The sequence below is a fragment of the Moschus berezovskii genome, chromosome 19, assembly GCF_049115385.1.
Source record: "Moschus berezovskii isolate FMDL1 chromosome 19, NW_MosBer_1.0, whole genome shotgun sequence".
In the NCBI taxonomy this organism is placed as follows: Eukaryota; Metazoa; Chordata; class Mammalia; order Artiodactyla; family Moschidae; genus Moschus; species Moschus berezovskii.
Window position 1 is genome coordinate 5707978 of NC_142478.1, and position 23720 is coordinate 5731697.

At 42.3% G+C, this 23720-nt stretch overlaps 1 protein-coding gene across 1 annotated transcript in view; it reads right to left on the bottom strand.

Annotated features, from left to right (window-relative positions):
* The window catches only part of RNF175 (ring finger protein 175), a 61625-nt gene that overhangs the window by 32151 nt on the left and 5754 nt on the right, over window positions 1–23720 (bottom strand). The window contains exon 3 of the mRNA XM_088828429.1: window positions 20213–20377. Coding sequence (XP_088684555.1) covers window positions 20213–20377 — 165 coding nt within the window. The remainder of the gene's footprint in view (window positions 1–20212; window positions 20378–23720) is intronic.

Here is a 23720-nt window from a genome sequence, read left to right on the forward strand (position 1 = left end):
TTTTCCAGGCTTTTTATTCTTTTTAATTCTTCTTGAATGGGTTGGATCTGAAGTCTTCTTAGAGTTACTCTAAATTTTCTTTCAAATTACATACAAGATGGTGGAGTAGAAGGACGTGTGCTCATCTTATCCTGTGAGAACTTGAAAATTGCAACTCGTTGCTGAACAACTGACAGGAAAATTTTGGATCCTTTTTTTGGATCCCACAAAAAAAAGATACACCACATACAAGGGTAAGGGAGAAACCCCAGCAAGATGGTAGGATTGGCAAAATCACGTTTAGAATCAAAACCCCATACCTGCCAGAGATGCTTAGAGGGCTCAAACAAAACCTTGTGCACACCAGGAGCCAGAGACCCCACGGAGACTGATCTGCTCAGTCTCTGGCTGAGGAGGCCTGACCAATAGCTGAGAAAAGAAGAGAAGCAAAAGGTAAAGGAAAAAAGGAAAGATATACCTATCTGAATGCAGGGCTCCAAAGAATAGCAAGGAGCAATAAGAAACCTTTCCTAAGTGATCAGTGCAAAGAAATAGAGGAAAACCATAGGATGGGAAAGACTAGAGATCTCTTCAAGAAAATTAGAGATGCCAAGGGAATATCTCATGCAAAGATGGGCACAATAAAGGAAAGAAATGGTATGGACCTAACAGAAGCAGAAGATATTAATTAAGAAGAGGTGGCAAGAACACACATAAGATCTTCACGACCCAGATAACCATGATGGTGTGATCACTCACCTAGATCCAGACATACTTGAGTACAAAGTCAAGTGGGCCTTAGGAAGCATCACTACAAACAAAGCTAGTGGAGGTGATGGAATTCCAGCTGAACTATTTCAAATCCTAAAAGATGATGCTGTTAAAGTACAGCCCTCAATATACCAGCAAATTTGGAAAACTCTGCAGTCGCCACAGGACTGGAAAATGTGTTTTCATTCCAATCTCAAAGAAAGCCAATACCAAAGAATGTTCAAACTACCGCACAATTGCACTCATTTCACATGCTAGCAAACTAATGTGCAAAATTCTCCAAGCTAGGCTTCAACAGTACATGAACCAAGAACTTCCAGATGTTCAAGCTGGTTTTAGAAAAGGCAGAGGAACCAGAGATCAAATTGCCAACATCTGTTGGCAATAGAAAAAGCAAGAGAGTTCCAGAAAAACATCTACTTCTGCTTATTGACTATGCCAAAGCCTTTGACTGGTGTGGATCACAACAAACTGTGGAAAATTCTTCAAGAGATAGGAATAACAGACTATCATACCTGCCTCCTGAGAAATGTGTATTCAGGTCAAGAAGCAATAGTTAGAACCAGACATGGAACAACAGACTGGTTCCAAATTGAGAAAGGAGTCCGTCAAGGCTGTATATTGTCACCCTGCTTATTTAACTTATATGCAGAGTACATCATGAGAAATGCCAGACTGGATGAAGCACAAGCTGGAATCAAGATTGCTGGGAGAAATATCAATAACCTCAGATATGCAGATGACACCACCCCTATGGCAGAAAGCAAAAAAGAACTAAAGAGCCTCTTGATGAAAGTGTAAGAGGAGAGTGAAAAACCTGGCTTAAAACTCAACATTCAAAAAACTAAGATCATGGCATACAGTCCCATCACTTCATGACAAATAGATGGGGAAACAATGGAAACAGTGACAGATTTTATTTTCTTGGGCTACAAGCTTACTGCAGATGGTGACTGCAGCCATGAAATAAAAAGATGCTTGCTCCTTGGAAGACAATCTATGACCAACCTAGACAGCATATTAAAAAGCAGAGACATTACTTTGCCAGCAAAGGTCTGTCTAGTTAAAGCTATGTTTTTTTCCAGTAGTCATGTATGGATGTAAGAGTTGGACCATAAAGAAAGCTTCAGTTCAGTTCAGTTCAGTCGCTCAGTTGTGTCCACTCTTTGTGACCTCATGAACCGCAGCACTCCAGGCCTCCCTGTCCATCACCAACTCTTGGAGTTTACCCAAACCCATGTCCATTGAGTCAGTGATTCCATCCAACCATCTCATCCTCTGTCGTCTCCTTCTCCTCCTGCCCTCAGTCTTTCCCAGCATCAGGGTCTTTTCCAATGAGTCAGCTCTTCACATGAGGTGGCGAAAGTATTGGAGTTTCAGCTTCAACATCAGTCCTACCAATGAACACCCAGGACTGATCTCCTCTAGGATGGACTGGCTAGCGCTGAAGAATTGATGCTTTTGAACTGTGGTGTTGGAGAAAATTCTTGAGAGTCCCTTGGACTGCGAGGAGATCCAACCAGTCATTCCTAAAGGAAATCAGTCCTGAATATTCATTGGAAGGATTGATGCTGAGGCCAAAACTCCAATACTTTGGCCACCTGATGCCAAGAACTGATTCCTTAGAAAAGACCCTGATGCTGGGAAAGATTGAAGGTAGGAGGAGAAGGGGACAACAGAGGATGAGACGGTTGGATGGCATCACAAACTCGAGGAGTTTGATCAAGCTCTGGGAGTTGGTGATGGACAGGGAAGCCTAGGGTGCTGCAGTCCATGGAGTCGCAAAGAGTCAGACACGACTGAGCGACTGAACTGAACTGAAATTTTCTTTCAGAGAACACTACAATTGTTATTATATATATGAATTTGAGAGGAAGGCATGGCAACCCACTCCAGTGTTCTTGCATGGAGAATCCGCATGGACAGTGGGAGCTTAGTGGGCTACAGTCCGTGGGGTTGCAGGGTCAGACACAATGGGTGAGTAAGCACAGCATGATATAGCACATGCACCTGAACAAAAATATACGTGGTGAAGGGCTTTCCTGGTGGCTCAGAGGGTAAAGCGTCTGCCTGCAATGCAGAAGACCTGGGTTCGATCCTGGGTTGGGAAGATCCCCTGGAGAAGGAAGTGGCAACCCACTCCGGTGCTCTTGTCTGGAAAATCCTATGGATGGAAGCCTGGTAGGCTACAGTCTATGGGGTTGCAAAAAGTTGGACACGACTGAGCGACTTCACTTTATATTGCTTTTTTTATACATGGAGAAAATCTGAAGTAACTATTTGGAGAGTTCAGGAAAAGATATCTTATAACATACCTTTTTGTTTATAAATTTCAGGCAGTACTTTCAGGAACAGTAAATATTCATTACTTCTGCCTGAATTAGTCAGAACATTGCTTTCATTTTCCATCCTATTTTGTCGGTATGGTCAAAGCTGAATGAGTTTGCACCTTTATTTGTGACACTGAGATAAATATGTATATGTGTATCCAAACAGGCAAAACAAGTTTTACTGAAGGAAGCAGAATAGTTTTCATGAGGGCCAGAAACCACATGCTTGGTAACCAGGATGTGTTTCTTTTAGCACTCAGCAACAACTGTTAAGATTTTTATGTGGACCATTTTAAAAGTCTTTCTTGAATTTGTTACAATATTGCTTCTGTTTCATATTTTGGTTTTTAACTGAAAGATATGTGTCTTTTAGCACTCAGCATCAGCAACTTTTAAGATTTTTATGTGGACCATTTTAAGTCTTTCTTGTATTTGTTACAATATTGCTTCTGTTTTAATTTTGGTTTTTTGACTGAGGGCTGTGGGATCTTAGCTTCCAACCAAGGATTGAACCCACACCCCCTGCATTGGAAAGGGAACTCTTAGCCACTGGATTGCCAGGGAAGTCTCTGACTCTACTATTGATAATGACAGTCCCTCAAAAAAGTCTCCTCAGTATTTAGGTCATTCATTTCTTATAACTGATCACCAAGATTGTTATCTATGATAAATTATAGATTTTGGCTTTTTTAAGTTTATTATTCCGGCATTAAAGAAGGAAATGGACATGAACCCCATCTTTCAAAATCTGATCATCTGTCATTTGCATTTTTCATCCTTTTAAGTTATGATTCACTTTTATATTTACCCTGCAAAATGCTGAATATAAAAAAATGAATAACTAAGATTCTGTTCATTTTAATTTAGAGAAACTATCATGCTTCTATATTTTATACTTTAGATTATAAGTCAAAATTTATCAAATTAATCCATTTCCTCTAATCAGTGGTGCTATGCTCTAACTATAGTTTGAAGCAATGACTGGATTATATTTTTATAAAGCTAATTCTTTCCCTGTGGAGAATTTCTAGAAGATGCCAAATTTCTCTTACTTGATGCCTGGATTTAATAATAAAAAACAATGTTCAATTTATAGACATGCTACTTTTAAAAAATAGGCCTTGGAGATGAGAAATAAAAGGAAAGTAAAAACTCATTATGATGTATTATGTATGCAAATATTAATTTCTTGACTATCTTTAAAGTGGAATACTCAGAGCCACGTTTTCTCAACATGCAAGGGGAAAGGTCAGAAGTCTGCATTGTGAATTCAATAGCTGCATGAGAAGTCATTTTGAAATGATGGCCACATTTCAAAGCAATTTAAAAGATTCTTTATCATTTTCCAGAAGAGTTAGAACTGCTCATTTTCAATAGTAACTGCCACATGTGAAATGTGGGAATGCTGTGCCTCATACGTAAGCGCATGAACAGTGTGAAACTGAGGCCCGCACATGCAGAGGAGGAGGCCCGGCAGCTGGGACACGGTAATAATGCCGGCGGGGTCAGCGTCTGGGCATGTGTGCAGAAACACATCTGCATGCCTGGCGAGGGGCAGCCCACGCATCTGGGTCCCCTCACCCTGCCTTCCCCACCCACACATGGCAGGAGGAACTTCCTGACTACGATGCTGCTGAAAGGCACCATGTTTGTTATCGTAGCCATGCACATAATGAAAATGAAGAGAGCTGCTAATTATGTCAAAACAAAGGACTCTTTTCATTTGTCTAGTTGTACAGAATGTTGAATGACTCACATAGTACGAAGGGAGAGAAAAAAGGAAAGAGAAAGTTATGTGATGCTCTTCGCACTGCAAATCCCAAACTATCTGCAACCATTTGTGCGTGTGTCTGTATGTGTTTGTATGGGTGGGGCTGGATGCAGAGCAGAGGTATGCTCAGAGGGAAGCTGAGAATACCTGATGCCAGGAAATACTGCTGCTACCAGTTCAAACAAGTCAAAGTATGGAATCCTGGCATATGAAGGGCTCTCAGAAATTCACTAGGTCCATATTTCTATCTTCAAGTCAATTGACTTGATTTTGATATTTAAATTCTTAAAGGCGATTCTGCAGATGCATATATATATAGCGCTAGTGGCAAAGAACATGGCTGCCAATGCAGGAGACATAAGAGACACAGGTTCAATCCCTGGGTCGGGAAGATCCCCTGGAGGAGGGCACAGCAACCCACTCCAGTATTCTTGCCAGGAGAATCCTATGGACAGACGAGCCTGCCGGGCCACAGTCCATGGGGTCTCAAAGAGTCACACATGACTGAAGGGAGTTAGCTCAGCTGCAAATGCAACTATGGATATATTAGAGTCTTGTTTCATTCGAATGGATAATACTTTATTGGTACAATAATATGTTCCACTATTTCACAGCTATTATTAATAGGAGTAAGTTTGATTTAAATAGAGCAAATTTTCAGTCTGTGGCAAAGTATTTGCCTGTGTACTGAGGCAAATTAACAGTAGGATGAGATGGCTGGATGGCATCACTTACTCCATGGAGGTGAGTCTGAGTGAACTCCAGGAGTTGGTGATGGACAGGGAGGCCTGGAGTGCTGCAATTCATGGGGTCGCAGAGTCGGACACGACTGAGTGACTGAACTGAACTGAACTGAACAGTATGTTTGAAGACAAAATTCTGTGTATTTAGTCATCAGGTTTTCTACTGATTTGAAGAGCAGTAGAAAAATTCTTTTTTGGTGCTCCAACTCCATTTCTTTTTTTTTTTTTTTCTGTCAGTAATTCATTTTTATTGCTGAGTAATATTCCATTATATCAACAACACAATTTGTCTATTGATTTACCAGTTGATGAAGATTCAGGTTATTTCCAGTATTTAGCTATTATGAATAAAGTCTCTATGGATGTTCATGTTCAAGTGTTTATGTGAACAGATATTATCATTTCCCTTGTGTCTGACTCTTTGTGACCTCATGATTACCGCCTTCCAGGCTTCCCTGTCCTTCACTGTCTCCCACAGTTTGCTCAAACTCATGTCCATTGAGTCAGTGACACCATCCAACCATCTCATCCTCTGTCGCCCCCTTCTCCTCCTGCCTTCAGTCTTTCAAGGGTGCACATGCATTTAGTCTAATAAGAAACTGCCGAAAAGTTTTCCTAAATGATTGGGCCATTTTACATTCCTACCAACAATGTGTGTTTACAGATATGAAAAACAGGATACATAAAAGAAGGTGGAATGGGTGCTGTTGAATGAAACTTTATTTTTAATTAAATGCTGTTAAAAGCATTTGGAAGTAATTTAACTTTGAAGCTTTGCCTATGTTTCTACCATATCAACACTAGCAGCTGCAAAGAGAAAAATTCAAATATCCAGATGCTCAGTTGATACTGTGCTAAAAATGTGTCTGAAACTGTCAGATATTAAGCAGTATCTCAAACAAAATATCAAACCTTTCCTACTTTCTACTCACATGTTTTGGCATCACCTAGTTGACTCACTGGAAAAGACTCTGATGCTGGGAGGGATTGGGGGTGGGAGGAGACAGGGATGACAGAGAATGAGATGGCTGGATGGCATCACTGACTCGATGGACATGAGTTTGAGTGAACTCCGGGAGTTGGTGATGGACAGGGAGGCCTGGCGTGCTGTGATTCATGGGGTCGGGAAGAGTCAGACACAACTGAGCGACTGAACTGAACTGAAGGAGCAGTTAACAGAGAAGGCAATGGCACCCCACTCCAGTACTCTTGCCTAGAAAATCCCATGGATGAAGGAGCCTGGTGGGCTGCAGTCCATGGGGTCGCTACGAGTCTGACATGACTGAGCAACTTCACTTTCACACATTGGGGAAGGAAATGGCAACCCACTCCAGTGTTCTTGCCTGGAGAATCCCAGGGATGGGGGAGCCTGGTGGGCTGCCGTCTATGGGGTCGCACAGAGTCGGACACGACTGAAGTGACTTAGCAGCAGTAGCAGCAGCAGGAGCAGTTAATGGTATATTTTCTTTTTTAAACATTTATTTGTTTTAGTTGGAGGACAACTACTTTACAGTATTGTGGTGGTTTCTGCCTCACATCAGTGTGGATTGGCCGTAGGCATAGCTGTGTCCCCCCATCCTGAGCGCCCCACCTCCCTCCCCAGCCCGCCCTCCAGGTCGTCACAGAGCACCGGCTCCGGGTGCCCTGAGTCACACGCCACACTCGCACTGCTTACTGTTTTATGCGTGGGGATGCATGTTTCAGTGCTCTTCTCTCAACGCAACCCGCTCTCTCCCTCTCCCACTGAGTCCAAAGGAGTGTTCTCTACATCTGTGTCTCCTGTGGCTGCCTTGCATGTGGGATCGCTGGTACCATCTTTCTAGATTCTGTGTATATGCATTAATGTACGGTATTTGTCCGTCTCTTTCTGTGGATAGACACAGCTTATTCACTCTGTGTAATAGGCTCAAAGTTCTTCCACATCAATAGAACTGACCCAAACATGTTCCCTTTTATGGCTGAGTAATATTCCATAGTGTATATGTACCACAACTTCCTTATCCATTCAATCTGTCAAGGTTGCTTCCATGTCCTGGCTGTTGTAAAAAGTGTTGCAATGAATATTGGGGTATATGTGTCTTTTTCAATTCTGGATTCCTCAGGGTATATGCCCAGTAGTGGGATTGCTGGGTCATATGGTAGTTTTATTCCTAATTTTTAAAGGAATCACCACACTGTTCTCCATAGTGGCTGTATCAGTTTGCATTCCCAGCAACAGTGTAAGAGGGTTCCCTTTTCTCCATACCCTCTCCAGCATTTATTGTTTGTAGACTTTTTGATGATGATCAACTATGTGTAAAGGAATGAAATTAGAACAGTTCCTAACACTGTACACAAAAATAAACTCAAATGGATTAAAGACTTAGATCTCAGACCAGAAACTATAAAACTCTTAGAGGAAAACATCAGCAGGACACTCTCTGACATAAATCACAGCAAGATCCTCTGTGACCTACCTCCTAGAGTAATGGAGATAAAAACAAAAATGAACAAATGGGACCTAATTAAACTTAAAAGCTTTTGCACAATGAAGGAAACTATAAGCAAGGTGAAAATACAACCCCCAGAATGGGAGAAAATAATAGCAAACAAACAATTGATGAAGAATTAATCTCTAAAATATACAAGCAGCTCATACAACTCAATACCAGAAAAATGAACAATCCAATCAAAAAGTGGGCAGAAGACATAAACAGACATTTCTGCAAAGAAGACATACAGATGGCTAATCAACTTTATTTTCTTAATAACCTATTTCCTTTGCTTTAGGTATTTATGATAAGCTGCTGTGATGTATACAGCTCCTACAGAAATACAACTGAACCTGTCTAGAGAAATTAAATGAGCACTTCAGAAGACAGACAAATTTGCTAAAAACTATCTGAAAAAGTTCTGAGCTTTTGGATTTGTCTCTTGCTGCTGAAGAACATGGTTCAAATTATGCAGGAAATAATGTGGAAGTAATAATACTTTATACATAATAAATAATACCTTCAGGGTATAAATTTATGTAAAATAATAATACCTTCTGGACACAAAGCTGTTTACACATATTACTGTGTGTACTTCCTACTTTTTTTCCTAACTTCCTCCCCTTTAAAAAAAAAATCTGTAAACTCCCACTCCTGCCATTTTTCACTGATTTATAGAGTTGTCCATCCTAGTACACATAAATAGGACCATCAGAATATTTTAACCCATAGCCCATGGGAAACAACCTTGTCAACAAGTGATCATGTGCAGCTCCTATTGCCTTCATCTTATAGACTCCTCTAGTTTCCAAAGGTAGGGTGATCTCAGTTTGTTTCCAAGACAAACCATTTAACATCACAGTGGTCCAAGTCTATGCCCCAACCACTGATGCTGAAGAAGCTGAAGTAGAACAGTTATGTGAAGACCTCCAAGACCTTCTAGAACAAACACCAAAAAAAAAAAAAGATGCCCTTTCATCACAGGTTATTGGAATACAAACGTAGGAAGTCAAGAGATACCTGGAGTAACAGGCAAGTTTGACCTTGGAGCACGGAATGAAGCAGGGCAAAGGCTAACAAGAGTTTTGCCAAGAGAACACACTGGTTATAACAAACACCCTCTTCCAACAATACAAGAGACGACTCTACACATGGACATCACCAGATGGTCAATACTGAAATCAGATTGATTATATTCTTTGCAGCCAAAAATGAAGAAGCTCCACAGTCAGCAAAAACAAGACCTGCGGCTGACTGTGGCTCACATCATCAGCTCCTTATTGCAAAATTCAAGCATAAATTGAAGAAAGTAGGGAAAAACACTAGACGATTCAGGTATGACCAAAATCAAATCACTTATGATTACACATTGGAAGTAACAAGTAACAAGTCAATTCAAGGCATTAAATCTGGTAGACAGAATGCCTGAAGAACTATGGATGGAGGTTTGTCACACTGTACAGGAGGTGCTGACCAAACCCATTCCCAAGAAAAAGAAATGCAAGAAGGCAAAGTGATTGTCCAAAGAGGCCTAACAAATAACTGAGAAAAGAAGAGAAGCAAGAGGCAAAGGAGAACGGAGAGTTCAAGAGAACAGCATGAAGATATTAGAAAGCCTTCTTAAGTGAACAATGCAAAGAAATAGAGGAAAACAATAGAATGGAAAGACTAGAGATCTCTTCAAGAAAACTAGAGATATAAGGGAACATTTTGTGCAAAGATGGGCACAATAAAGGACAGAAATGGTAGGGACCTGACAGAAGCAGAAGATATTAAGAAGAGGTAGCAAGAATACACAGAGGAACTTTACAAAAAAGATCTTCATGACCCAGATAACCATGACGGTGTGGATGATCTCAGGATGATTCAAGTGCATTACATTCATTGTGCACTTTATTTCTTTATTATTACATCAGTTCCACCTGAGATCATCAGACACTAGATCGTGAGAGTTGAGGATCCCTGTTTTAAAGGACATCTTGATTGTTTCCAGTTTAGGGTGATTATGAATAAAGGTACTGTAAATATTTTCATGCAGCTTTTTGTGTGAGGGTAGGTTTTCAGTTCAATCGGCTAAATACCTAGTAGTTCAATCACTGAATAATACTGCATTTAGCTTTGTGGAAGACTGCCCAACTACTTTCCACAGTGGTTTTTATCATTTTGCATTCCCACTTAGCAAGAGTTCCTGCTGCTTCACATCCTTGTCAGCATTTGATATTGTTAGATTTGAGCCATTATAATATTCTTATAAACTACCGCACATTTGCACTCATCTCACATGCTAGTAAAGTCATGCTCAAAATTCTCCAAGCCAGGCTTCAGCAATACGTGAACTGTGAACTTCCAGATGTTCAAGCTGGTTTTAGAAAAGGCAGAGGAACCAGAGATCAAATTGCCAACATCTGCTGGATCATGGGAAAAACAAGAGAGTTCCAGAAAAACATCTATTTCTGCTTCACTGACTATGCCAAAGCCTTTGACTGTGTGGATCACAACAAACTGTGGAAAATTCTTAAAGCAATGGAAATACCAGACCACCTGACCTGCCTCTTGAGAAATCTGTATGCAGGTCAGAAAGCAACAGTTAGAACTGGACATGGAACAACAGACTGGTTCCTAATAGAAAAAGGAATACGTCAAGGTTGTATATTGTCACCCTGCTTATTTAACTTATATGCAGATTACATTATGAGGAACACTGGGCTGGAAGAAGCACAAGCTGGAATCAAGATTGCCGAGAGAAATATCAATAACCTCAGATATGCAGATGACACCACCCTTATGGCAGAAAGTGAAGAGGAACTCAAAAGCCTCTTGATGAAAGTGAAAGGGGAGAGTGAAAAGGTTGGCTTGAAGCTCAACATTCAGAAAACAAAGATCATGGCATCTGGTCCCATCACTTCAGGGGAAATAGATGGGGAAACAGTGGAAACAGTGTCAGACTTTATTTTTTTGGGCTCCAAAATCACTGCGGGTGCAGATTGCAGCCATGAAATTAAAAGATGCTTACTCCTTGGGAGGAAAGTTATGACCAACCTAGATAGCATATTAAAAAGTAGAGGCATTACTTTGCCGTCAAAGGTCCGTCTAGTCAAGGCTATTGTTTTTCCAGTGGTCATGTATGGATGTGACAGTTGGACTGTGAAGAAATCTGATCGCCGAAGAATTGATGCTTTTGAACTGTGGTGCTGGAGAAGACTCTTGAGAGTCCCTTGGACTGCAAGGAGATCCAACCAGTCCATCCTAAAGGAGATCAGTCCTGGGTGTTCTCTGGAAGGACTGATGCTCCAATACTTTGGCCACCTCATGCAAAGAGTTGACTCACTGGAAAAGACTCTGATGCTGGGAGGGATTGGGGGCAGGAGGAGAAGGGGACGACAGAGAATGAGATGGCTGGATGGCATCACCGACTCGATGGAGATGGATTTGAGTGAACTCCCGGAGTTGGTGATGGACAGGGAGGCCTGGTGTGCTGTGATTCATAGGGTCGCAAAGAGTTGGACACGACTGAGCGACTGAACTGAACTGAATATCCTTATATTGGTAACTAATTGCAAGTTATTGTTTTAACTTGCAATTCCCTAATGACAAATGATGATGAACTTATTTCATATGCTTATTTGCCATCTGTATATCTTTCTTTGATGAGCTGTGTTTTTAGATATTTTGCCATTTAACTGAGTTGCTTTCCTATGAGCTCTAAGTATATTTTGGATAGCAGTCCTTTATTAAGCATGTATTTTATAAGTACTTTCTCCAAGTTTGTAATTTGTCTTTTCATTCTCTTAACAGTATCTTTCACAGAGCACTTTTTACTTTAAATAAAATCCAAGTTATCAATATTTTCTTTCCTAGATCTTGCTTTTGGTGTTACATCTAAAAACTCATCAATTTTTCCATTTTATCTTCTGAAAGTTTTACAGTTTCACATTTAGGTCCATGATCCACTTTGGGTTTATTTTTGTGAAATATGTAAGTTCTATGTCTAGATTATTATTATTTTTTGCATATGAATCATCAATTTTTTTCAGTACCATTTAAAGTAAAAATATCCTTGCTCCACTGAATTGCCTTCTCTCCTTTATCGTGGATCAGTTGACTGTATCTATGGGGCTCTATTTACGGGCTCTCCACTTTTCCCCACTGATCTATGTGTTCTTCCTTTCACCAAAGCCACGCCTTATTCATTACTGCAGTTTTATAGTGAGTCTTAAAGTAGGGTGTGTCAGTCCTCCAACACTGTTCTTCACTGTTGTGCTGTCTATTCTAGGTCATTTGCCTTTCCACATAAAGTGCAGAATCAGTTTCTCAATGTTCACAAAACAGTTTGCTGGGATTCTGAATGGGATTATAGAACCTATGGATCAAGTTGGAAGGAATCAACATCGTGAAAGTATTGAACTTTCCAATCCAAGAACACTGATTATATTTGCATTTACTTGAGACCTTCTCAGTTTTTGCATACAGCTCTTGTGAATATTCTGCTAGATTTGTACATAAGTATTTCCTTCTTTGGGTGCTATTGCAAATGATATTGTGTTTTAATTTCAAATTCCAATTATTCATTGCTAGCATATAAGGAGAAGAAGGCAATGGCACCCCACTCCAGTACTCTTGCCTGGAAAATCCCATGGACAGAGGATCCTGGTAGGCTGCAGTCCATGGGGTCATGAAGAGTCGGTCACGACTGAGCCCCTTCACTTTCCCTTTTCACTTTCATGCATTGGAGAAGGAAATGGCAACCCACTCCAGTGTTCTTGCCTGGAGAATCCCAGGGACGGGGGAGCCTGGTGGGCTGCCGTCTGTGGGGTTGCACAGAGTCAGACACGACTGAAGTGACTTAGCAGCAGCAGCAGCATAAGGAAGTAATTGACTTTTATATATTGACCTTGTATCCTGCAACCATGCTATAATCACTTATTAGTTCCAGGAAATTTCTGTTGATTTTTTGGGAGTTTTCCATATAGACAGTCATGTCATCCACAAACAGAGATGGTTATATTTATTCCTTCCCAATCTATATACCTTTTTTTTCCTCTCTTTTTGTCTTCTTGCAGTAAAGCTAGGACTTCCAGTACAATGTCGAACTGGGGTGGTGAGAGGAGACATTCTTGCCTTCTTCCCTCTCTTAAGAGGAAATTATCCAGTTTCTCACCATTAAGTATAATGTTAGGGCAGGTTTTTGTAGATATTCTTATCAAGTTGAGAAAGTTCCCCTCTATTCCTAGTTTGCTGAGAGTTTTTATATGAATGAGTTTTGGACCTTGCCAGACGCTTCTTCTACATCTATTGGTATAATCATGTAAATTTTCTTCCTTACCCTCTTGATATGGTTGCTTACATAATCAATTTTTAATTGTTGAACCAACCTTACCTACCTGGAACAACTTCCACTTGGTCATGGCGTATAATTCTTTTCATGCATGGTTTAATTCAATTTGCTAATATTTTGTTTAGGATTTTTATATTTATGTTCATGAGAGATGCTGGTCTAGAGTTTCTTTTTCTCATAATATCTTTATCTGGTTGAAGTATTAGGTTGAAGTGCTGGCCTCAAAGAATGAATTCTGATGTATTCCCTCTGCTTCTAGCCTTTGGAGAGACTGTAGAGAACTGGTATCATTTCTTCCTTATATAGTTGGTAGAATTCATCAGTGAAACCATCTGGACTTGGTGCTTTTTGTTTTGGAAGGTTATTATTTGCTGATTCACTTTTTAAAGACAGACATTATTGAGATGATTTATTTCTCCTTGTGTGAGTTCTGGTATAGTTTGAGTCTTTCAAGGAATTAGTCTATATGTGGGCATAGGGTTTTCCATAATATTATGTCCATGAGATCAGTAATGATGATCCGTTCTTCTGTTCTGATATTGGTAATATATATTCTCTCTCTTGCTTTTCTTGGTTAACTGGCTAGAGGTTTATTAAATTTATTGATCTCCTCAAAGAACTAGCTTTTGAACCAGTCTTGAACTCTTCTCCTGTCAGCATGACTTGTAATTTTTCCATGAGAAGTTCTTATTCAGGCTCTTATTTGGGTATTAAGAACCTTTCGTGTGCGGCTCTGTGTTAACCTGGCTGGACTAGCCCATAGGAGTTGGACTATGTTTGATATCTGGTCTGTGTCAGAGTCTTCACTTTCCATTAGTACACTAGTTTGTGTCTCTCTTTTTGTCTTTGGTTTCCCTAAAAACTCACTGTAATTTGTGTAGCATGCAGCCCTTTTCACTGTAATCCACTGTTATACTGGACACCAGATGATGGGCGGTCTGACAGGAGGTGGTGGAAGCGTTCTATCATTCTGTGTTTATCTTTCGGTGAGCTCTGTCCCTGGACTATGACCTTCACAGGTGTTTCTGAACTTTCTGTTTTCCCGTTAGGTGAGACAGGAAGGCTAGAAGGGCCTGGGGTTGGGTCATTTCCTTTTTCTCCATCGGCTAAGGCTCTGATAACTTCTTTTCCTTTGTCGTGTAGGTCTTTGTGGTGGTGAACGCTTGTTCAAAATGATTAACTTTCCCCTGCAAGCCTGTTGGAAGCACACAAATTTTCCTTGGCTTTTTACCATGAGAAGACCTGTTGGGGTTCCAGGAGGTAAAATCTACAAAAATACGAGGGGTCCCTAAGACTGTGGCCCCTGGAGGTTCTCACTCTCACATTGGCCAAAACTCTGCTCCCAGCAATTCTTCCAAGTTGCCCATTGAGCATTTATTCCAGTCTATGGCTCTGGCAGCTTCTGTTCCCAATAAGCAGATCTTGGTTATGATTCCCTACATGCATCTGTTTTTCCAGATTTAGGGGTGATGACTTTTCCTGGGAAACAATTCAAACAGGGACAGATTTTATTTTAGGGGGCTCCAAAATCACTGTGGATGGTGACTGCATCCATGAAATTAAAAGATGCTTGCCCCTTGGAAGAAAAGTTATGACAAACCTACACAGCATATTAAAAAGAAGAGACATTACTATGCCAACAAAGGTCTGTATAATCATAGTCAAAGCTATGATTTTTCCAGTGGTCATGTATAGATGTGAGTTGGACATAAGACTGAGCACCGAAGAATTGAAGCTTTTGAACTGTGGTGCTGGAGAAGATCTTGAGAGCTCCTTGGACTGCAAGGAGATCAAACCAGTTAATCCTAAAGGAAATCAACCCTGAATATTCATTGGAAGGACTGATGCTGAAGCTCCAATACTTTGGCCACCTGATGTGAAGAACTGACTCATTGGAAAAGACCCTGATACTAGGAAAGATTGAGAGTAGGAGGAGAAGGGGACAACAGAAGAAGAAATAGTTGGATGGCATCACTGACTCAATGGACATGAGTTTGAGCAAGTTCCGACAGATGGTGAAGGACAGGGAAGCCTGGCGTGCTGCAGTCCATGGGGTTGCAAAGAGTTAGACACGACTGAGTAACTGAGCAACAATTTTTCCTTGACCTCAGTTCTCTGACAAGTCCAGGAAAAGTCACTAACACTCAGCTTGTTCAGCTTTTTCCCTTGTAGCGAGTGATGACTTTCAAGCTTTTTATGTATCAGAGCTGAAACCATAAGGCCTTCCTATTTTTAAAAATGCCATCTTTTTAAAGATCAGAAAACTGAGGCTCACTGTGATAACCTGAGCAACTAGAGTTGTCTAACTTCTAAGCCAGGTTCTTCTCTTCACAGCCTGCCCCTCATTCCGGGTAATACATCTCATAGAACCAGCCCAGGGAACACTCCCAGACAAAGCAGATGGCAGAGTAGGAGGGTGTGGCAAGGCAGGATACACACATGTGATATCTGCAAAAACAATACAGTCAAGTCTCCTAATGGAGAATGCAGATTAATGGGGGAGGGGTGGTATTCACTTTAGCTTTACAAACGCATTCAGAAAAGCATTCTTGTGTTAGTAAACTGCTTTTACGGTGTATGGTTAAATTTACACAAATGTTATTTACAAGTCGTATCCCTTGAATGCCTTCAGAGCCAACTGATGGTACTGAACATGCACTGTGTGTCTAGAAATGCTCACAGGGAACGGTTCTGAGCCCCAAGTCTGGAAGGTGGGCTCTTATCTGCATGCACGTGTGCTAAGTTGCTCAGTCGTGTCTGACTCTTTGAAACCCCAGGATCGCAGCCTGCCAGGCTGCTCTGTCCATGGGATTTTGGAAACAAGGATACTGGAGTGGGTTGCTGTGCCCTCCTCCAGGGAACCGTCCTGACCCGGGCCCAGTTTGAGTCTCATGTCTCCTGCGCTGGCAGCCGTGCTCTTCGCCACCAGCGTCGCTGGGGAAGCCCCTCTCACCTGCAGTGTTTACAGTCTGCAGGTAAGGGGAGAGTGATCCGGAGACACTGAAGGAGCACCAACAGCCTTGATGCAAGAGAAAATGACTAATGAGGTTGGGTTTTTGTTTCCTCTCTGCAACTAATTAGTTATGTGACCCTGACCAAGTTATTTAATTTCTCTGAACTATATTTCACAAAGGGAGTAAAAAATTATTACCTCCCAGGGTAAGTTAGATAATGTACAAAAAGCACTTAATCACAACTGTAATAATATGTAATAGTTACATATAAATTTATAGGTATTTCATATATATTTTATAGTAATATAATAATTATTATGGAGTAACTATTTGGACACGACTGAGCGACTTCACTTTCCCTTTTCACTTTCACGCATTGGAGAAGGAAATGGCAACACACTCCAGTGTTCTTGCCTGGAGAATCCCAGGGACGGGGGAGCCCAGTGGGCTGCCGTCTATGGGGTTGCACAGAGTCGGACATGACTGAAGTGATTTAGCAGCAGCAGCAACTATTATATTATAGTATTTTATTATATTATAGTATATTATAGTAACTACAGTTAATGTTATATTTAATGATATATTATTAATGTATTGTTGAAGGTTACAGCATCAATTCACGAAGTTTCATCAAAAACTTCACTATATGGTCCCTTGTAAAAAGATCCAGGAGCTTGCTGAACCTTAAAAACATCCTAGTTCTGGTAGGTCCTGCTGCTGCTGCTGCTGCTGCTAAGTCACTTCAGTCGTGTCCGACTCTGTGCGATCCCACAGACGGCAGCCCGCCAGGCTCCCCCGCCCCTGGGATTCTCCAGGCAAGAACACTGGATTGGGATGCCATTTCCTTCTCCAATGCACAAAAGTGAAAAGTGAAAGTGAAGTCGCTCAGTTGTGTCCGACTCTTAGTGACCCTGTGGACTATAGCCTACCAGGCTCCTCTATCCATGGGATTTTCCAGGCAAGAGTACCGGAGTGGGTTGCCATTGCCTTCTCTGGTAGGTCCTACATAATCTTAAATGCCAAAAGAAACAAGTTAAAAGTGTTGGGCTGTGCTTAGTCACTCAGCTATGTCTGACTTGTCATGACCCCATGGACTGCAGACCGCCAGGCTCCTGTGTCCATGGGGATTCTCCAGGCAAGAATACTGGAGTGGGTGGCCATGCCCTCCTCCAGGGAATCTTCCCAACCCAGGGATTGAACCCAGGTCTCCCACATAGAAGGTAGATTCTTTACCATTTGAGCCACCAGGGAAGCCCAAGTTAGGTTATATATTTTTAAAAAGTTGGGTTATTTTTGGATGACAAGGCTGTTTAGGTCAGCTTTTATGGAAACATGTCCATCAAAGTTCATACCAAAGATATTAACCTGGATAGGCCGTTAGATCCAGGTTTATGGATACAGCTCATGCAAACCACAGTAAAAGAGCTGGGAACCAGTGCTGGAGTCAGCTACAGGCGGTCTGGGAACTATTTCCAGCCCCAGTGTTTGCAGATGTCAGCAAGGGCTCCTGAGATGGCCAGGTTCTGATGATGGCTCTGGCAGTGAACCTCCAAGAAGGCACACACAGCAAGGGCTAAAGCCAAAGCAGCCGCATGGGAATGGTCAGCCTCACACGCCAGATCTTACCTTGAGCCGAGGACTGTCATCAGAGACACACAGGGTCTCTCCACATGTTCCTTTGGGGCCATGCAATAACAGTAGATGGACTATGATGGGCAAAGAAGTAGGGAATATTCTAGAGGCCAGCTGTATCTTTGTGCTAACCCAGAACAGTTCCTTTGGGACCACCACAAGACCCAGATCTGTGCTTGACCACTGAAGGCATCCTTAGGCTCCTGGCTTTGTCAAAATGCGTCACGCTAAGAGCTGCAACAATCACAGTCACCTGGTTACCTCCAAAGTATCCTCAGGACCACAGAGTGCGTCTGAGTAGACATAAGATAGGGTAGCTGTGTGGCAGGACACAGTAACAGCGCCGCAGGGAGAAGGGGAGTGGCGAAGGGAGCCCAGTTCTGCGGCGCAGAGCACAGTCAGAAGCAAGGCCTCTGGAGAGGCGTTCTGGGCAGTACAGCTTGTGCAGTGAGCATCGGGAAACAACTGGGGAGACCACTCAGCTGTAGCCTGAGCCATCGAGTCTCAGAACGGCCAGTGGTGGCAAGTCCTCCAAGGGGCCTCTGACTGCTCATGGGCGGGTGTGTCGGTGGAGCAGCCGGCGTGTGAAGCTCCACAGTGATGAAGGCAGCGACAGCTTCAGCTTCGATATGAGCAACTTCGTCAGACACGAGGACAGATTCTTTCTAGCATAAGGTACCTCAAAAGTCACCAAATAAAAATGGCAGAGGAGTGGCGGGATACAGTTCAAGTCAGTTGGCTCATGTGGTGTTTCCTTTCAAGCGGGATTTCTTTCTAAGTAAATCCACATCTGTGTCTTCGTGGAAACTGAACTCATACAAACTCGGAGGTAATCATCAGTTATAAAGGAAGGATGGAACAGGGCTACAAACCCTTTCCTTAGGAATCCAGGTTTCTTTTTAAGGACTCTATGCTTAAAATTCTATGCCAGGTATTTCCATTTTGAAGATAAGGAAACCATATATTTAAGGGGCTTTTTCTTTGATATGAGAGAGAATAACTAATGAGGTTTGATGCAGCAGCAGCAGCAGCCTTCATTGAAGAAAATTCATCCAAGTGGAATATAGAGGGTGTTCATTTTAATTTACAAGACAGTGGTGGCATAGCAGCATATGGATGTGTTTGCTTAAAAAACAAACAAAAATCTCCCAAGATTCCCCTTTCTAAATAAAATGTTCAACATTAACTTAGATTTATATATTAGAGGAAACATAGAAGAATTCTTTTCAGTCCCATGCTATATAGGAAATAATTTTTATGATGGATGAAAAGAAAATAAAATACTTGTCTAAGTCAAAGTCAGCACTTCATTTGTCACAGGCAAGTTTTCTGACACAATGACCAATCTGAGACCCAGAGCCGTGGAGAGCGTGGACTGCGGGCCCTTCTCTCCAGCGTCTCCCCACGTAGCCCATTCTCAGCACTGCATCGCTGGTTCTCAGAGTGCCATCCTTGGACCAGTAACGTCTGTACCACTTGGGAACTCATTCAATGTGCAGACTATTTGGCCTACATTGAGTGAAAAATCTCTGGGGGTGGGACCTGGGCATCTCACTTAACGAGTCCCCCAGCTGATTCTGCTGCACCCAGAGCTGTGAGCCGCACTGCTCTCAGCATGGCAGCGCCTGCCTGAGGTCCAACAAGCCCCGGCCACGACTGAGCCATGAGATGGGGAGGTTCCAGTGGGCGTGCTGGGTGGGAGGGGTCTGTGACAACAGGATCCTGCTCCATGTGGAAAAGGTCAGCTCAGAGTCTGCTTTACCACGCCCCCCTGGGAACAGAAACCATCCATGCCAAGACAGTTTAATTCTGATGAAGCAAAGTTAGACAGCCTCAGCTTTTTGTTTCTGCCATTCCTGACCCTCTTGTCCTGGGCCATTGGCAGAAATAGTTAATGCCCAAAAGCAAAGTAGGCTTACTTAAGCCTGGGTTTCTCAGCCTTGGCACCATTGGTGTTTCTGTCACGAGGAGCTGTTCTGTGCGTGCGGAGCGGCATCCCTGGCCTCTACCCACTACTTGCCAGTAGCCGCTCCCCTCCCCGCTTCCCTCCTGCTAAGGCGTGACAATCACAAATGTTTCCAGATGTTGCTCAGAGTCTCCCGGGGGCAAAACTGCACGGGGCTGAGAGCCACTGACTTAAACCAAACCATTTTCTTCAAAGTGTAACAAAGGAGGGATGTGTTGGGAAGAGGAGCAGGCTTCCAGTGGCCCACGGGGGTGACTCACGTTGTAGGAGCGGCCGTGCCTCTGTCTCCACTGCACCAGCACTATCTGGGCAATGACCAGGGCGCAGAGGAAGATCAAGATCATCTCCACGTGCATGGACTCGTGTCCCCGGTGCAACTTGTACATCCTCTCCTGCTGCAGGCTGCAACCGGCAAAGGAGGTTAGCTGAACAAGCTCTCAACTCTTGGACAGTTAGCAAAACAAGAAAAATAGGCAGGACTCATGCGAAGCAATCAGGAATTTCAAACGTAGGGTTTTTGAAGCTTTGATTACAAAGTTTTCCTAAGTTCTCAGTTCCCCCCTTTCCCCCAGGCTTGGGGGAAGGGAGGGCAGAGAAGAGGAGCCTGAGTCTGTCAGTGAAACCAATTCCTCTCTGCCCTCAGCTTGCCCACCTGCTTTTGGCCTCAGCCTTGTCCTTTCAAGGTGATCAATGGGGACGAAAGCTCACTGGTGGGCTCTGAAGACCTGGGTTCCAACCTCCCATCTGCCACGTCATCCACTTGGGAAAGTCAATTATTCTCTCTGCACCTCAGTTTTCTCATTTTCAAATCTAAAATAATGGTCTCTCTGTACCTCAGAAAATGGGTGCTCTTTAACTGTAGAGCATATATATATGACATTTTATTTATGTCTGTATGAGCAACAGTCTTCCCTGGTGGCTCAGATGGTAAAGAATATGCCTGCAATGTGGGAGGCCCAGGTTTGATACCTGGGTCAGGAAGATCCTCTGGAGAGAGAAATGGTAACCCACTCCTGTATTCTTGTCTGGAAAACCCCACGGACAGAGGAGTCTGGTGGGCTACAGTCCATGCGGCCGCAAAGAGTCAGACACAACTGTGCAACTAACACTTTCACTTTCATATGAAGAATAATACTTACTATTAGGTTGAATCATGTGAAATTGCCATTTTCAAAAGTAAAAAAACCCTCCAATCAAATATTGGCAATTTCAAGTAATTTCTAACATTCTTAAGTAAAAGGATATCTGGCAGTTGGTGCCTATGGAGAGAATACTATTTGTGGGGCTACGGAAAAACCTCGGAGTTGTAGAAATTATTTTCACTATAAGGAGAAAGAAGAGGCCTAAGTATTATCTTAGGCACAAACATTCAGAGGATGACTAAACGCTTCCGTGTTTAGTTGGGCTTTTAATTTTGTACAGTGGTAGACAAAACCACTGAAGTAGTATGTCACCTGGTTTAACCTCCTACAGAAGAAGTGGCTTCCAAGAGAATCTAGGGCAGAGCTGCTTGACCTGGACCGTGACCTGGAAATCACTGAGGAGCTTTTAAAAATCACAGTGTCCAGGCTGGACCCCAGATCAATGAAGTGACCATTGCTCGGTGTTCTAGGCTGAACAGGGTGCCCTCAAAATTCATAATTCATAAACTGAAGTGCTAACCCCCAGGCCATCAGAATGTGACTGTGTTTGGAGAAACGGTCTTTAAAGAGGTAATTAAGGTAAATGGAGTCATTAGGACGGGTCCTGACCAACACGACTGGTGTCCTCATGAGAAGAGGAGGTGAGGACACAGGCAGAAGCCAAGGAGAGAGGCGTCAGAAAAACCAAAGCCTGCAGCCCCTGGTCTTGGACTTGAAGCCTCTAGATCTGTGAGAAAATAGATTTCTGTTGTTTTAGCACCCAGTTCTGGGTGATTTGCTATGGCAGCCTGAGCAAATGCAGAGAGATTTCCAGGATGCGATCGAGGCATCAGTAATTTTTACAGTTCCTCTTATGATTCTAAAGTGCAGCCTAAATTGGGATCTACTGGCTCAGAGAAAGAGAGAATGGTTCAGGAATTAGGTAAAAGTGGGACAGTATTTAGTATGAGCCTTGACAATTACTTTATAAATATTGGTTAGCATTCTCTTTTACTCCAAGTGAGGCACTATCGGTCACAAAATCTCTTGGTTTGTAGTTAGTTGGGGCACTGATCAGAAAGCACTCCAGGGTAACACCCTGCGACCTTTTAAAGCCACTTATTGGGCACCTGGTTTGGGTCTCTTCTCTACCAACATTTCTACAGAGCTACCTCAGCAAGGGCTCCATCCAAATCCCAGGGGTGCCCCCTGCTGGAAAATGCACAGAAATGAGCCCACAGAGCCTCCTAAATATTTCTGCTTGCTGCTGCTGCTAAGTCGCTTCAGTCATGTCCGACTCTGTGCGACCCTATGGATTGCAGCTCACCAGGTTCCTCTGTCCTTGGGATGTCCCAGGCAGGAGTACCGGAGTGGGTTGCCATTTCCTTCTCCATTAACTTACTAACTTATACTGTTAAGGCACTGCACTGGTTGAACCTCCTGTGCTCCCAGCATTTCCATGAATAATTAATAATTTCTCAACTATTCTCAAACTTCTCAAAAATCTATCTTCTCAGATAGAATCTGAGACTGTTAGTGCTGGGAGGTACCATAGATGTGCTGAGACCCCTTCATTGATCAAATGGAGAAGCTGAAGTCCATATCAGGTACACAGCCTGAATAAAATTATGTGGCTATTGGTCTCTGTATTGGAAGCTGAGCTTAGGAGCTAAGAATGATTTCTAGAAGCTCTTTAAAAAATAGATTCATTCTTCTGAAGAAATGGGAAGTGAAAAAAATAAAAGGGTACAAGGACTTAGTTATAGTTTTTACATTCCAGGTCCAAAATAACTATTTAACACTCTGTGTAATACACAGATAGAAGAGTGGGTTTGTCATCAGTCTAAAATAGGACTTGCATAGATATCAGACAAAATATACAGACAGTTAACCTATGTGGAAGTACTTTGGAAAGTATAAACTAGTGTAGAATGTAACAGATATCTTCTATTTTGATTAGGAATACGTTCATAATTGGTGACCATAATGCATAAAAAGGAGGAACGGTTTTGTTTTATTTCATTCAGTGCCCATAGGGGTCCAATGGCCCCAGAGTAGGTACCATAACACAGAAGAAATAGCCTAAAAGGAAACCCAGATGTATCTTGTGCCTAAAAGGACAGGACGTACAAGGACATATATTGAGGGTCACACACACTCGTGGAACAGCATGGGGCCCATTGCAGAAGGCGGATGAAACCCCTGCAGTTTGGGTCTATACAGTCGTTCTGCATACATGGCTTGCTAACCCGCCTTCTATCCTGGGGAATTTACAAGTAAAATGATGGCTGCATTTAATTTCTCAAACTATTAAGATGGAAATCTAAGTTTTAGTATACCAGCTATTAAAAAAATACAAATCACTTACTTCCACTCATCATCCGCAGAAAGCTTTGTGTGAGAGATCTGAAAAACATAAGAAGATCCCTTCTCAAAATTTTCTTGTTTCCTTAGCTTCCATTTTACAGCATCACATGAGAAACTCAAACCATGAAAAATACTGATGTTTCCTAGTACTGTAACAGTTTAGAATGAAAGCTCTAACAAAATATTTAATTACGGAACTAACACACACACACACACACGAAAACAAAACAGTAATCAGGTCGCTATTAGTAAATACTTGATTCTGCTCTCTAAGGCCAGG